The sequence below is a fragment of the Ixodes scapularis genome, unplaced genomic scaffold (genome assembly GCF_016920785.2).
Source record: "Ixodes scapularis isolate PalLabHiFi unplaced genomic scaffold, ASM1692078v2 PGA_scaffold2__306_contigs__length_199485367, whole genome shotgun sequence".
Taxonomy (NCBI): domain Eukaryota; kingdom Metazoa; phylum Arthropoda; class Arachnida; order Ixodida; family Ixodidae; genus Ixodes; species Ixodes scapularis.
This window is the reverse complement of record NW_024609857.1, coordinates 21596800-21612670: the sequence shown is the minus strand read 5'-3', so window position 1 is coordinate 21612670 and position 15871 is coordinate 21596800. Positions and strand designations below refer to the sequence as shown.

The 15871-nt window shown below is 45.5% G+C and overlaps 2 protein-coding genes across 2 annotated transcripts; both read right to left on the bottom strand.

Moving 5' to 3' along the window:
- Positions 1-571: 571 nt before the first annotated feature.
- On the bottom strand, positions 572-8645 carry LOC115324251 (lambda-crystallin). The gene is made up of 6 exons (XM_029984775.4): positions 8449-8645; positions 1885-2119; positions 1665-1826; positions 1400-1594; positions 1062-1167; positions 572-874 (listed from the first exon to the last, which is right to left on the bottom strand). Exons 1-6 carry the CDS (start codon positions 8478-8480, stop codon positions 669-671), a joined length of 936 nt encoding a protein of 311 aa, XP_029840635.2. The 5' UTR covers positions 8481-8645; the 3' UTR covers positions 572-668.
- Positions 8646-9271: 626 nt separating this feature from the next.
- Positions 9272-15743, bottom strand: LOC8038274. The gene is made up of 6 exons (XM_029984774.3): positions 15221-15743; positions 14790-14907; positions 14609-14721; positions 14415-14540; positions 11607-11769; positions 9272-9611 (listed from the first exon to the last, which is right to left on the bottom strand). The coding sequence occupies exons 1-6, from the start codon at positions 15560-15562 to the stop codon at positions 9532-9534; spliced, it is 942 nt and encodes a 313-aa protein (XP_029840634.1). The 5' UTR covers positions 15563-15743; the 3' UTR covers positions 9272-9531.
- Positions 15744-15871: the final 128 nt, after the last annotated feature.

Below are 15871 nucleotides of genomic sequence, written 5' to 3'. Positions count from 1 at the left end.
TGCGACTTTATTTTTCGACAATTACTTTTCAAAGGAAATGTTTACCAGTGACGCTCATAATAAAGCTTTATGTCGTATACATCAAACAGGACCATTTTGAGCCATTGTGTACTATAAAAGTCATAATAATTTGGAGGTAGTGGAGTATAAAAGAATATGTAATATCCTAATGAGTCCAGAAAACGTACGTCGTGGGACATCGTGAGGACGTCCTTCGGCGTGTCACTTGATAGGTTTTCAGAACCTTAATCAGCCGTCCGTAGGACATCTCTAACGTCCCAGTATGGCCATCCTTAGGATGTCCGCCGAGTGTGTGAACGTTGTCTGGGTATAGCTGTTCTTATACCTACAAAGTCTACAGGGTGTCCCATGAAATCCTAAGGATTTTCTTTTTCTCCCAACACTGCATTGCATAGATTCTGACCTGCATAGCAATTGCTCTGAATCCTTCAAAGGAGGAGGATGCAACTTTTGGTCATGGGGGATTTTTATACCTATACTTGTAATAAATACAGGTGATTACCAAGTAGAAATCAAAATGTTCTTTTACTAGAGATTAGCTAAATCCATATTTGCATTATTGGTGTTATGTTTATTTGAAAAAATACATAAATTGGCAGCATTACACGACTGAATGTCTGAAGAGTAATTGTAAGCTGCATATACATCTAGGCATCTCTCTTCAGCTTGGCCAGGGCAGCCAGCCGCATGTCCCTCCATTTGCGCCACTTGGGAAGATCCTTGACTGGGATCTTCTCCTCCAGCTCTTTGTTCACCTTGGCTAGGGTGGGACCATCGAAGCTGGGGACAGGGCCAAAGGACTGGGACACCTTGACGATTCCCTTGGCATACTTCTGGCAGTACTCGATCATTCCTGAAATGATCGATTGAACCGATAAGGAAGGGCTGTTGAAACACTGAACGCCTAAAAGGTGCAGAAACCTGAGCTGCAACATTATCTTCAGTGGGTCGCTGAAATTTAATGGGCTTGCCAGAAGTCCAAACGTGCTGGTTCTTTACAAGTTGCAATTTGGGGCTTTATAAAGAGCTTTTCCACTTGCCTTCCGCATTCAGATGAGCGGTTTCCAAGGGTCCCAAGAATGCATAGCGCATCCCAAGTCCGTTCGACATGACCGTGTCCATATCCTGGGTATCCACGACTCCGTCCTAGGACACAGTGTTAGGCAAGTCGTCTTTTAATTTAAGTGCCTCTTTTATGACATGTGCTGTCATGAAATGCTTTGCTGTGGCACAAGCATATATTGATCGTATTTAAAGGTGCTTAATGCCTAGAGGCAAATGTTGATTAAAAGTTCTCTGCTGGTCGAATTGGCATATCAACCAATTGTGTGCAGCATGTTTATGTTATAACTAACACTTCCGCTTATGGCATAGTTACCTGAATGAGCCTCCAGCATTCATTGAGTATAGCGCATTGAATCCTGTTGAGCACAAAGCCATCCACTTCCTTCTTGAGGACAACTGGCTTCTGGCCAATTTCCTTCATGAGAGCACGGGTTCGGATAACAACCAGGGGGTCTGTCCAGGGGGCTGGAACGACTTCCACAAGTGGGACGTAGTATGGTGGATTGACCTGGAAACCGAGCATCTTTTTCTTAGTATCCTTAGACGCCGCAGCAGGGCTTTATCGATGGCACACTTACAGGGTGACCCACAATGGCTTGACTCCTATGTCTAAGATCCCTGGTAAAGCTCGAAGGTGGCAAGTAGCTCGCGGAGCTGCACAGAACCACTTTGTCGTCTGCAAGTTTGTCCATCTCGAGGAACACTTTTTGTTTGAGCTCCAAGTTCTCAAAAACGCATTCCTGGAAAAGTTGGAGTTTTCTAGAAAATTTGGTAAGTTCTTACGGTTTATCCACGTACCTGGACGTGAATGGCCCCCTTAATACATTCTGCCATCGAAGCACTTTTCTGGACGAGTTGATGCTGCTGTTTTGCAGTGAGATTGCCTCGCAGAGACCCATTTTTCTCTAATGTCTTGAGCTGATCCTCGATATCCTTCAGGGCATCGTCGATTTTGCGTGACTCCACGTCAAAGAGTGCAACCTTGTAGCCCACGCTGGCAAAAAGCATCGCCCAACTTCGGCCAATGAGGCCGCTGGAAACAAAGCAGTTTTGAGTGTGGAGTTGCCATTACTACACAGTAACTAATGAAATACATAAAAGGGGCGAAACAGACGACATTGCTTTAGTGTCGTCTGTGTCGTCCCTTTTAAGTATTTCTTTCGTTACTGTGTAATTTCCTATCAACGCGCTCAACTCGCCAAAGTGCCATTACCAAGTCCGTTTTCTATAGCAGTTGATTTGTCGAATGTCCATTTCAGCTAACTTTGTATTACTATTAGTGAATGGTCCTGTTTTCGCTTAAACTAAAACGAAAGCCTCTCTACCATATATGATTACAAACGGCCGCATGCGGTGGTACATCCGCTAATCCCACCATGCCAATAACCTTTTTTAAGGTATTTGGTTATTATTAATATTTTTCTTAACTAAAATGCATGCTGTCATTAAAAGATCTAGTGTGAGAGTGCAGGTCTGAGGCGCCAACTTCGGTGGTAAAACTTGGCATCTAGCTACCAAAGGCGAAAAAGCACTCATGCCGTGTCTGCAAGCGGGACTTCTTTTTTGCACGTTGTCAGGGCGCGGTCATGTGACAACAGGAATCACGTGACCAAAAGAGGGAATATTTGGAAATGTCGTTATTTGTCCTTTCTAAATGCATTTGGCTTCCATGGATACTTCTTAGATGTCTGGATGAGCGAGGCGTCATGTAGCGGGATATGTTGATGTTAAACATGCCGCTCCTCAGCATAAACAAGAATTTTTTAAACGTCCTATTTTCCTACGGTCTGAGAGAATTATGTATGAGAAGTGTGACCCCGGCTTAAAAAAACATTAATAACCCCCCAATTCTTTTTTGCCAGGAGATTTATTTATGCGTCAGGGTCAGTCAATCATTCAATCCAATCAATCACTTCAATCAATATTTTGCTCCAGCGTCACATATAGTTTTTGATAATGTCGAAAAACGCAACTGCTCTAAGCCGAATAGGGTGACCACCTTCCTGCTAGCGAAATGCGGGACACGCGGGGCGGGGGGTGAGAGAGAGAGAGAGAGAGGGAGAGGGGGGTAGCGGAAATTAATTAACACGCACACTACAAACCGAGGCTGTGTTAACAGATTTAATATCTTGTTTTGTTTATACACTTGTTAAATGTATCGGAGCAATTAAGCTGAAATAGTTTTCACTCCCAGTGATATATTTTTTATGCCAAATATGTTATTAAACGTGCTGAAAGTTGAACATAAAAATCGACAGTAGCAGAACTCTATGCATCAGATGAAATAGGAAACAGTAAATCTTTTACGGGTTATTGTTTCCTATCAACGTACTTTTAGCAACATGGTCCTACACAATACTTTTTTAACATTATGTTATTTTTCGACCGTTATGGATGGATGGATGGATGAATACGGCTGAGCCCTTTGGATCGGGCGGTAGCTTACGCCACCTAGCCATTTTGTTGTTTATGACTTGAGGCTTCTTGCGTCACCTGGCGGATTTTGTTTTCATGAAGACAGTTACTGTCTTTCTTAAAAAAAAAAAAAAAAAAGATCCGCAGCAACCCTTTCGCATTTGCAGAGCGATTTGAAAATAATTACAATATTTTATATTTAAAATTTTGGCGAGCATTGTTTTTTACAATAGTTTGCCCCCAATGGGGAGAGCCACAACGGCGTATGCGCGTCGGTTACTCCTGCAAGAACGACGGTCGCTTCCCGCAATGCTTGGATAGAAAATGACGTACCATTGCGATTCACACGATTACCATCGACCTTCGCGCTTCCCCGTGCCGTGTAGTTCGGCAGCACCACGAGTTACAGAGTGAATTTTACGACACTCTGAAATGCGGGACATTCTGAAGAGTTCAGAAATTTTCGCGGGACGCGGGACGCGGGACACGAGCCCTCAATGCGGGACAGTCCCGCGAGTCGCGGGACGGGTGGTCACCCTAAAGCCGAAACCAAAAATCACGTGGCTATGCAACTTTTTTTTTTTTCTCAATCAATCTATTTGCAGCATTTTAGAAGTCACAAAAAAAAAAAAAAATTGAGTATCGTATTTTTTGTCCATTTTTAGTATTGAGTGTGTATCTTCCATGACCCTCCCGACTTTGCTTATCTTTGGTGGTTGTGCCTAAACCATAGAAAACAGCACGTGACCTCGGAGAAGAGAGTGAGCGCGGCTCAAACTGACCGGTTCTCGATCGGCGGTTTTCGGGCGGAAAGATAACGAATTTCGAGCCGCAGGGCTCTTATATGTCATATAAAATAAAAATCTTGGCGAGCTTACATACCCTGTCAGTGCTCGATGCACACCAGAAGTTGCGCAACGAGGGCGGGAGCCTGTCGCTCCGTCGTTTGGGTTTCTTTTGGTCGAGACTGTACATGATGATTTCCATCACCGTGCGTGTGCTCCTGCCTTTTTTTTTTTTTTTTTTTTTTTTTTTCTGTTCATACAAGTTTATGATGAACACCTATATAACTCTCTTCCTACATTCAGTTTGTTTTTACATTTTCTAGTTTATATTGTTTACTTCCTAAAAACGGTCTTATATTTTCAAGAATGTATCTTTTGAAAATAAATTTTATATTTCAAACTTGTTTAGTTTTTCGTGCTCATGCTAAGGGCTGATGACGCATAGTATTCAGTAGTTACTTTGAATACAAAGTAGTTTTGTTACATCACTCAACAAAAAATTTCTACACAGTAACATATTGCACAAATTATGCTCTATGGCACCACTTGATAAATGTCAAGTGCTGCAATAAAGCATCACTTGTATGAGCATGTAACAAGAATTAGTGATAGGATTAATTTAAATGTGGTTGTTGCTTGCTGTAAAAGCCCAAACTGCTGTATTTGTAGTGCTACAAATACAGCAGTTCAGGCTTTTAGTGCAGGAAAGAACATCCTCTCACTAATTCTTTTTACATGCCCAGACACTAGCTCCGAGTTGTACACAAAGGAATGTTGGCACATGTCCTGAAAACGTACGAAAAAAGTCCTGAGCCATCATCCAGAGAACATTTCCAGGACGTGCGCCGGCCGGTGCAGTAGAGCCAAGCTACAGTGGAGAGAGCGTATGCCAACATGTTCAAGAGGAGGGAAAGGAGGAACGGGGAAGAAGGGCTGAGATTCCCCCGTTCCTCTTTTCCCGCCTTTTGTAACAGGTCGGGATACTCTCCTTCTCTCCTTTAGCTTTGGCTGTACTGCACGGTTTTATTAGTGAGATGTAGTAAAGTTGGACTGCTTGAGGATGAGTCGGGGACAGGGGTTGCCACAGGAATTGAAATTAGGGGAGGGAGGGAGGGAAGGAAGGGAATCTAAACTTTCAGAAATTTGGCACGCTTTATGTGCCTCCATACCGTGTGAACGCGTCTTCGTGTGGCTGCAGTCATGAAAAGCACGGTGCCGCATTCTACAACGTTGGGCACAACCAAGAAAACGTTACGTGCGGCCTGATACTAATGTAAGAAAAGTTTTTTTTTTTTTTTTTTTTTTTTTTTTTTTTTTTTTTACAGCGGAGTTTTTAAAGGCTAGTTTCCCCAGGATCGTGTCCGTCCTCAAATGACCTATGACAAAGAACTCTGGACAGCTACCGCCATCTATAGGCAACAGCGGCAACCAGCTTGCCGGTTGTCTGGTTGCCGCTGTTGCTTATAGATTATAGACAACCAGACCGCTTGCCGCTGTTGGTTATAGATTATTGACAACCGACTTGCCGGTTGTCTGGTTGCGGCTGTCGCTCAGATGGTGGCAACCTTTTGAGCTTTTTCGCTTGGCTTACCAACTTGCGGCCGGCCATTACTTCATACCCACCATAGTACAGCTTTGCTGGTCTACCTTCTTCACCAAAATAGAAAAACTATTTTTGTTAATGTTTTTTACAGGTTATTAAAACTGCAGTCCACTGCATATTTATTTTCTGAAAATGCCTGTTCAACCGCGACGCCGCCTGCAAACAAAATATTTGTTTGACCATGGTTAAAATCGCGCACAAAGAGACGAGGACAAACGAAGAAGGAACACAGAGCACAGACAGGCGCGCACTCACAACTCTAGTATATTAAGTGAAGAAGAGAAAAATGAAGCACTTTCAATCACTTTCAGTCCGAACCCCGAAACTCCAAAGTTCGAGATGCCAAAATGAGGAGAAACAAATATAGTGACATCACGGACGTCAAAATAAATTTTGTAAATAGACGTCTAGGGACGTAGATGGAGGAAGGGAGGGGGCAGGAGTTACGTAAGTGGTACTTGATCCCTGTTGTCACGTGACTGCGCCATAACTGCGCCCTGGCCACCGTGGGTGCGTATTGTCGGCACCGATTTGAAGTCCATGGGGCGCGGCCAGTGTCATCACGGACGTCCAGATTCTATTTGCTGTTCTTTGACGTAAACGCGTTTTATTTTGGATGCCGCCAACTGCATTTTGAAACGTCGGTCAGTCGGCGAGTCTGTGCGCGTGGTCGGGTGCTTACGTCAAAGAACACCAAATATATATAGGACGTCCATGAAGTCATTGGCCGCGCCCTCTCTGGACCTCAAATCGGTGCCGAAAATACGCACCCTGGTACGGATTCGTCTGTACCCAGGGTGCGTACGCTTATTGCTCCTGTCCTTCTGAAAGTCGTCGTCTGCTTTTCCACAACAAACTACCCACAAAAAAATCGCCAAGGGACCTCCCCGACCACCAACTCCCCTTCCTTTTTTTCCACAACAAATTTTCCGGGGGCCCTCCACCAGTTTCCTCCTCACCCCTTCTCCTTTCCTCTTCTCCCTCCTTCATTTCTTCTCCTCCTCGAGCGTAGTGCTACGACGCCAGACGAATCTCCGCACCCTTTATGCTACGCTTGCGTTGTTGAGCGTTCTCTTCCGGCCATGAATCGAAAGTGGTCCCGAACTGGCAACAAATGATGTCACAAAAGCCGGAGTCTCATCCTGTGGGATGTCGCGATCCTAGTGGTTGCGTGCAGAAATGCTGGCGAAAAGCACGAGTAGCACGAGCGAACATGAGTGTCGCTGTCGTCGCGGCGTGCCAATAGGGAGGCTCAAGTGAGGGTGGGTGCAACTGCTAGATCGGCGATCACGGGACATGGACGCCATTTAATTGCTAAATTTTGCTGGGAGTCTATGGGGCAAAGGGTCGTTTTCTTTCCTAACTCGGGTCATAACAGCCCATTAAGGTGCTTGAATAATTTACACAAGGTATAAATGATTACTTTTCCATAGCCACCAGTTTTGTTGCGATAGGTTAAGTATTTTTTTAACGCGAAAAATGGTAAATTCCGCCATCTTGGACGTTGCTGCTTGTCTGGCAACTTTGCTTTCTCCGCTCGACGTTTGCAATTCTCGGAGCGAGAAGGAAGCGAGAGAGGCTGCGCCAAGGCGCTCGTTGCTTGCAATGGGAGGCGAGAGGAGGAAAGGCGCATGGAGCAACAGAGCTGCAACAGAGCGGGCGCCTGCTCTCGTGCAGGCAACACTGGCACATATCCTTTCTCGAATCCTCTCCCTCAGGCGCCGCCATTAAATTGCAAACGCTCTCCAGGTTTTGAGTTGCGCCCACCCTCACTACAGCCTCCCTACGTGCCAACTCCTAAGCTTCCGTGGACTATCAAGCTGGAGAGCAGTGCTGTGTGCTGTCAGTGACTCGGTGCTGTAGAGCGATCTGCAGCAGTACAGGCATGAACCAACTCGCCCACATCGCTACTCTGATGCAGTACAGGCAGTACAGGCGTCTGCCACCTACACCACCGCCGCTGGGACACCGCCAGGATCGCTGTCGGCGACAGCATGACACTTTTATGACGTCATCAGGCGGAAACCGTGGGGCCACATATTTGGACGCGGTAAACGCAGCAAACACACCAGTTGGAGACGGGTTCCAGGCGCAATATGCGTAGTGAACAAACATCGTGAGCGGAGCAATGCATCGTAGAACGAAACGTGCGGCGATGCACCGATGAACTCCTCCCGGTAGAGGTCACGACCCCGGCAACCCCGGCGGCAACCCTGATACCATTATGATTACGCAAAGTCCAATTGTCTCTTTTTTATGGGAGAGCACACTTCAGTTGCTTCAGTTGAACAGATAAAACACGAAAAAAAGTTAGGTGGACGATGCAATAACATTGTTTGAAAGAGCTCAACCAAGCACTAAACAGGTTACAGCGCGCGAACTCTGCGAACGCTGCGAACATCCTTTTGCTTTCTTGCTTTTCGAGCAGATCGACGCACGTGGCGGAGGACGTAGCTAGCCAACATCGCTTTTTACTTCTCCTGGAAGCATACAGCGGTTGAAACATTCGTGCCAGCCAGAGCCAAACGAAATACCAAGTAAAGACAACTGTGCGCTCACCTGCCTATGATGCCTACTTTTACCTTTTCCATATTTGCGGACGTTCTTCACTGCACCGGCGGCTGCTCGTGATCGAATGTACGCGAGCGTAGCGGCGGGCGGTACCCAGCTGCGGGAGTTCTGGCTTCGGGGGATGGCACCGTTCCAGACGATGAAAGAAAATGCGACTGGAAGTCGGGCCTCTCTTTTACAGCAAACGACACTCTTTCCCTTCGGGCCCTTTCCTTTTGGGTACCGCTGCTTGCCGCTGAGCTTCCACCAAGAAGATATCGTTCGATCGTAAAATTCGATAGGGATGCGACAGGCCCCAATTTTAATGTGCGGCAAAGCTGTGTTCCTTTTATGGTAAGCCGAATCAAATAAAAAAAAAAAAAAAAGAAGAAAAAGCTGTGCTGCTTGTACCTGCCATCAACACAAAATTGTGCTGCAAGTTTTACTTCTACTCTGTAACCATTGAGTAGCAGTACTCGACCTTTTCGGCTTGCTGGTATTTAAAAAAAGTGAACGAAGTTGTAACGAGTATACTGCAGGAATATGGAACAAATCAAAAGTAAGGGCAATGAAAAATATAGGCCACTCATCCTGGCTAACCAATGTCCTAAGATAATTAAATTAACCCTTCAGATAAAGGCATTTTATTTTATACGTACTATTGGCAACAATTAAAAAGTATGAGGAAGGATATTTACATATCCATGTCGGATGTGCATGAGTACAGCAGTTCCGAATAAGTTTCCAAACCTGCACTGCAATGAATGTCAGCCTCATCCAGACAGTACCCTGTAGACATCTCAGCATCGGTTGATTGACACACATCACGGAATTTTCAAAACAATGCATAGACATTTTATTGTATATTTGATATTTACTGCACAGGTAGATTCAACTGTACGCTACGGCACCAAAAATCAAGTCCAGCCGTTTGCTTGAAAGCCCATGCAGCTAATGAAAGGATATAGGAGTGCTTAGATATAAAATGTATTTCAAAGTTCACAGTAAATATTATGCCCAAAAAGTGACGTATAACAGGATAAAAAGCATGATTAAAGTTAACAAATCAATCAAATTATTAGAGATCTTCTGTCAGGATTGGGTCGGTTTCGGAGCTTGGTGAGAGGTAGACGATGAGCCATAGCGCATCCGTCCTCTGAACAGCCGTTTTGCTGAAGGGTAAAAAAAAAAAAATGAGAATGTGAAGCGACAATAAACAAAACCTGCACGTGCACTCCTATGCCTCCACAAACATGCATACGGGAAGTTATTGCTTTACTCTCTTTGGTGAAAAGGAAAGATCCCAAGTGTTGTCCATGTGGAAACTAAATTAATGCACCAGCAGACTTATTCCAAGTAAAACTAAATACACCTGGACTTCTTTGCTGATGTGCATAGGGTACACCAGGTGTACACTCGGTAATAAGTGCAAAATATGAACACAAATGCTGAGTAGTTTGCTCACAGACAACTTTGAAGCCTGTATTCTGGCACGTCACCACAGTTTTGCTTCACTCACAATTTCAATAAGGCATTTGTAAACAGATAGGAAACAGATACCACAATAGACGTTGAGATTCATTCTAAGCTTGCTTTCTTGAACACAATAGTACCAAGTAGATTACTTGTGGCAGGAGTTGTCGACAGATGTGGGAAAAGACCCACAATGCGGTCAGTTAATTAATCTGCGATTATTTCAAAAACTAGACGGGCAAACTGAGCGTAATGCTTGGTTTGATCTTTTATGTGCATTTGGGAACATCTCACAACCAGAACTTCTGTAAAACACATACACGTACCTACCAAAGATTTTTTTTTCTTCTTTCATATGACTAATTTATGTCCTCTCGCCCCCTACTTTTTATTATCAAAAGTTTTACATAACTGCAGTGGTGTAGTAATGGGTCAGGGGGGGGGGGGGAGGGGCAGGTACTAGCCATCCCAGCCACATGGAGCCACCTCTGGCAGCACCCAGAAATCCCCCCCTCCCCCCTACTCTATTGGTTGCAATCTCAGGGAGTGAATGGAGGGGGAATGGCCTAGCTCCATTACACCATTACTGGCTCACCAAACAAAAGATCTCATGAGCGCTAATCAATGAAATAGACCGAGTATATGCACAATCGAAGCTTGAACACTTTTTGGTTTGGAAGGCTGAATTGCACTCTTGCTCCAGACAAAAAAAGAAAAAAGAAACTAGAAAACAAATATGCTAAAAATAAAGTCATCATCCAAGTCACGCCAAAAAGTAATTTCGGACAATGAGATGCTAACCACATTTTCCAAAAACCATGATAGTTAGCAGAGACAATGGAAGTGTATAGTGTTTTTCTTCCACTCCACTGACCTCTATAGTAGTAGGCTGGATCGCAGATCGAGGCTTGCTTGCTGAAGCCGAGTGGCACCACAAGCAGCCATCACTCAACACAAGCTAATGCATGAGACTATGGAAAAACGAGGAAAAGTGCCGTTTCCCCTGTTTCTAGGCTGTTGTCGGCACTGTAACTTTTACGCTGTTTTTCGGGAAACATGTCGTAAAGCTCGTGCACAAACATTAAAACTGTGAGCCCTCGCAGTTCTTATAAATAAATGTTTTGAAGACAAGAGTGACTCCACTGGGCGAAGAATGGAGTTCAGCTCAACGAGAAAAGAGTTACCTAGAGTTACCGCGGAGTCAGTGGCAGTTTCATTGAGTTGGGTTTAGCAGATGACAAGCTTGAAGGCTTTGCTATGCAGAATTCGCTCACTCCCGGAAAGCCACTGTCAAGCTGGAACTTTTTTGAGATTCATCAAATTCTTTTGTTTACTCCACTACGACAGCAAGCTTGCCAGCTCAGCCATGGGTCCTCTGGCACGTTTGATTATTTAACAAACGTTCAAACGCTTTACAAATACCGATTCTAACTCCAAACACCCAATATAATGACCGCAGCGCATCATAAAATATCTGTCTTTGATTGCCACGTAGAAACTTCAATATTCCTACTTTTGTATGTTTCTCCCATAGACTGGCGTGTATTGCCTGGTGTCAAGCAATGGCCGCCGCCAATGGTATCACCGACGGGCTCCCGATCCGCGATCCAGCCTACTACAATAGAGATCAGTGTTGCCCTCTTTCACTCGATTCTTGGCACTGGAGCAGTACGGAGGGAATAAAGAAAACTGACGTGGGACAAGTTCCGTGTTGAGCGGGTTGATGACAAGACCTGCGCCAGCATAGAAAAGCACCACCAGAAGTCCGACAACGCCGGCCACGATGAAGGAAGGCGTGTTGCTGTACTGGTGCACAGAGCACAGGTGAGAGCTCCAGAGCATGTGCGTCGCATTCATCTGCACACGTTGGATGGAAGAAAGAAACATGGTTCTTTAAGTCCGGTTCGCACATTTGCGTTTGGCTGCGATCGAGTGCCTTGCTATCTCTTGTGGCCACTTACAATGAGAACACACACTGGTGCCACCTATCGGGCAGCTCTGGAACACTTCAAATTATTGTTTATTTGCTCATTTTTATGTGTCATTCTTTCCGCACGGCCTTGAAAGAATTTTGACAATGTTATAAGTAGGGTGTGTACTTTCCGGTGTTTATTTGTGAGAAAAATCGGCGGATGTTTTTCGGTGTTTATTTATTTTTAAAACACCGGTGTATTTCGGTGGAACGTCTCACGACAAGGCTAAAATCGGTGATTATCGGTGGAAAAAAATGCGATTGATCACAGACAGAGAGTTCCAATTTTATTCACGTATTTCATACACTTCTTTTTTAGGAAGCATCTTTTTCTCACACTTGGTTATTATAGTAGATGCAAGCATACTTTGAGAGGCTTGCATCCGTCATGGCAGCAGGATGCTTGCGGTTCACAACCCACAATTATGAAAACGCACGCTCCTGTATGACACGGACGTTGGCAGTGTCTTCCAGGAACCACAGCAACCTCTGAATACGTGGCTTGCACCGACATCACTTGACCAGACACAATAGGGAAAGGGCACGAGAGCCTACCCTCCACCGCGTTAATTTTTCGACAAAAGGGGGCCATGGGAGACACAATAGGGGAAAGGCGTGTGAGAGCTTAGCTTCCACTGCGTTCACTAGACGCTTTTGACCTCCAGAAAGCAGGGCGGACTGACGCCATGTGCAAGCCATGTATAAACAGTGGAAGGATCCACGAGATAACACGTTTGACGAACCTCTACGGGGAAAAGGTTTCGCTAGGTCGGAATCATGCCACGACCGGTTTTTCGGTTTTAACCAGAACGAAAAAATCCAACCACCGGTGTTTTTCGGTTTTAACCGATTTTATATTTTCGTCACCGACGGATGTTTATCGGTGTTTTTCGGTTAAAACCGGAAAATACACACCCTAGTTATAAGCAACCATTTCTCGTAGACAGTGCATGGATGTTATCCTTGCAAACACTGCAAAACCATCTGTCTAGTCGCATGCAGTTCCGGGGCTACCCGACGGATGGCATCGGTGTGCCGGTGTATTCCACCGACTTGTGTTGTGTCGGCTCGTCGTAACGGTCACGAGAGATTGTAACGCACCCACCCGATCACAGTGTTTTGAAGCTGCAGTGTAGCTTATGGCGAATTCCACTGTTCATTTTGGAGCGCGCCGGGATCGACTTTTCTGGAGCGAGCCTCTTTCACTGGGTGATCGGGATCGAGACGGACGTGTTCCACTGGTCATTTTGGATTAGCTCCCGCTCCAGATCTCGATCTGGATCTGAGAAAAGTCGCTCCGACGATTTCGGCAGATTCAACCGGAAACCAGGCGGGTCAGCCCTCGGCGCACACACGTGACTTCCTTTCTCGCGGGGCATCTCGCCCATCTCGCGTAATGGCCACTTGCTTACCAGTTCGTTTTCCAGGAAGGAGAAGAGAAAGTTTTGGCCGCTCTACGGGCATTCCGGCAATCTTTGCTAGAAGCTCCTGAGCTATTCCTGCCGCTCGTGCGTCGAACACGTGTTAGCGCCACGATTGCGAAAACGTCTTCAAAACGACCGCGGCAGCTGCGGAAAGGGGATTCCCAGGCAGTTGAATGACGGGAAGGCACTCGCCGATCCCAGAGCAGTGGTCATGTTCTACTGGGGATCCGTAGGCGGCGCGACCCTGTTCAGATCGTGTGCTCCATTCCAGATCTGGTCAACTGATCCCGGCGCGCTCCAAAACGCCCAGTGGAATTCGCCATTAGTGGTAAGACGTCTGCCTCATGAGCAAGTGGTCCCAGGTTCAATCCCTAGTGCAAGGTTACTTTTGTTTTTTTTATCTCTCGAACATTTTGTTTTGTCGACGCATTTGTTGATATTTACATTTCTCTTTTACGATCAACATTGGGAAAACCTAATGTTGTCGACGAAATTTCGCTGAACGAAATTGTACAGGACTTTGTTTCCGGAAGCGCATGGGGAACAGCGGGGCTTGGTTTGCCGGCTGAATGCTGCAAGGCGGCATGTACGACGGGGTTAAATGGGTCAATAGTTTTGTAATTAGCAGCCGCATACTGTCGCCGCAAAGCGGCGTGAACGCAGGCAGGGGGTGTGTTAACGAGCTCCCCAGTGATACACGTGCCGTCCCACTCTCTTTCGGACGGGACTTGTAGGCGCGAGTGGAGTGCCATTGGACGGCACGGTAGACACAGCCTTAAAAATGAGACATTGCATTGCTTATGAATCAGAAACTCATCTGTATATAACAATACGAGGCTCGCAGAAAACATTGTAATTATGCTTAGAGAAAACAAGAACTGAAATAAGCAATGTATAAACACACCTTTGGCATTAAAACCATCAAAGTGTATCTGGCACGCCCAAGCGAAGGACTGAGGATTAATTTCAACCAACTGGGGATCTTTTTACGCGCTACGAAACTCTGTGTTGGTTGGCGCCTTGTCCGCAATAAGCCTCCATCAGACTGTAGGTACCTCGGCCGGGATCCAAACCAGCCAACCGGGTTTAAATGGAGGCAAGCTTACCGCATCTACCATGTCGAAACAAATGTTGCCATCCTTGCTAGCTCGAACCAGGCCATTGTAAAACCGGTTGAGGTCTCTGTACGGTCCATCGCAGATAATGCACAGGTTGGTCCTGTTCTTGCTCTCCTTTGGTAAAAGAAAAAACATGTTCATATATTGAAGCCGTTTCATGGCAACTGCAGCAGCAAGCTTACCGACTCGGACCGATCCACACATTCATTCATTTCATGCAGCTTTCGATTGAAGATTATTGTGTCGTTCGAGACCATGTAGCCGCCGTCGCTTGACAGCTGTTTCTCAAAGCAACCTGGAACGACAAAGAAGATTACGTTTGGTATGCAATTTTTCCGAGGGGGTTCGTTACGAGAGGCTTACCGTCACACGAGGCGCTCTGCCAGAGGTCCCGAATGTGCACAATCGTTTTGTAGACGACGGAGAACTTTGCAGACGAGAAAAACTCGTCTTTGCACAGCTTCATTGTAGGATCTGTGAGCTATGCACGAAAAAGAAAGGGGTACGTAGAAAATTAACACTAAATGACACTAGTCCATAAAGATGAGCAGAGCTCAAGAACTGCGAAATAATTTTGTTCAGAGGGCAGAGAATTTTGATTGTGAAATAATTGTGCGACTACCTTGACTTCTGATAATAAAGTTCATTATTATTATTATTATTATTGTATTTGGCAAACAAAGGAAATAAGAAAAAAGTGCAAGGAACACAACGTGAGGGTACCGCGTCACTTCGGCAACGTACTCGTCCAGACCCTTTATTCTGGAAAGGCAGATTTGCAAAGGTGCACTTACGTTTTTCTGAAGCTGGTCAAAGATCCTCACGGCGACCCCATATTCGTTGACGCAACTTTCACACATTGTGAAGGGGCGGGCTCTCATGAGCGCACACCGCTCGAAGACGGAGGTGACGTTTGCGATGGTCACCAGCAAAAGAGTGCAGTTCTCCCATGGGGCATCTTCGTTCCCCAAGAGGGATTCAGAGTGTTCCCGAACGTCGATCATTCGGGACCAGTTTGGCTTGTCCGAAATCAACGCACTGCCGTTCGCAAACGATGCATGGGAGGAAGTGACGAGCGCGAGTATCACAATGCACATAGTCGTTGCTGCAATGTTTGTTGCCGCCATCGTGATCATGAGCTTGAAAAGGTCGCTCCACCGCAACAGAATTAATTTAGGACATCATAGCGCTAATATTAAAGCTTACGTCGTCTCACGTCTGTCAAACACAAATCACATGTTTCCGTATTTTTGTGTTTCTGTTAAGTTTCCTCTTTTTTCTTCTCTCTCCTGGTTATTAGCACACGCCAAGAACTTCGCTAGTTATGGGTAAAAAGCAACGCAAAAAAATTTGATAAAAACAACTTTATTTTTTAATATACAAAATGGCGCTTAAAACGTATATTTTTAATGCGTATGACACATGCTGCATTGGAGCTAACAAGC

Excerpts from the sequence above, each read along its gene's own strand:
- LOC115324251 (XM_029984775.4), bottom strand. The coding sequence starts at position 8,480 with ATGGAAAAGGTAAAAGTAGGCATCATAGGCAG. Across the intron at positions 2,120-8,448 it reads AAAGTAGGCATCATAGGCAG|CGGCCTCATTGGCCGAAGTT; the intron begins GTGAGCGCACAG and ends CTTTGTTTCCAG. Across the intron at positions 1,168-1,399 it reads AATGCTGGAGGCTCATTCAG|GACGGAGTCGTGGATACCCA; the intron begins GTAACTATGCCA and ends ACTGTGTCCTAG.
- LOC8038274 (XM_029984774.3), bottom strand. The coding sequence starts at position 15,562 with ATGATCACGATGGCGGCAACAAACATTGCAGCAACGACTATGTGCATT. Across the intron at positions 14,722-14,789 it reads GCAGAGCGCCTCGTGTGACG|GTTGCTTTGAGAAACAGCTG; the intron begins GTAAGCCTCTCG and ends TTGTCGTTCCAG. Across the intron at positions 11,770-14,414 it reads GTTTCGACATGGTAGATGCG|ATGAATGCGACGCACATGCT; the intron begins GTAAGCTTGCCT and ends CAACGTGTGCAG.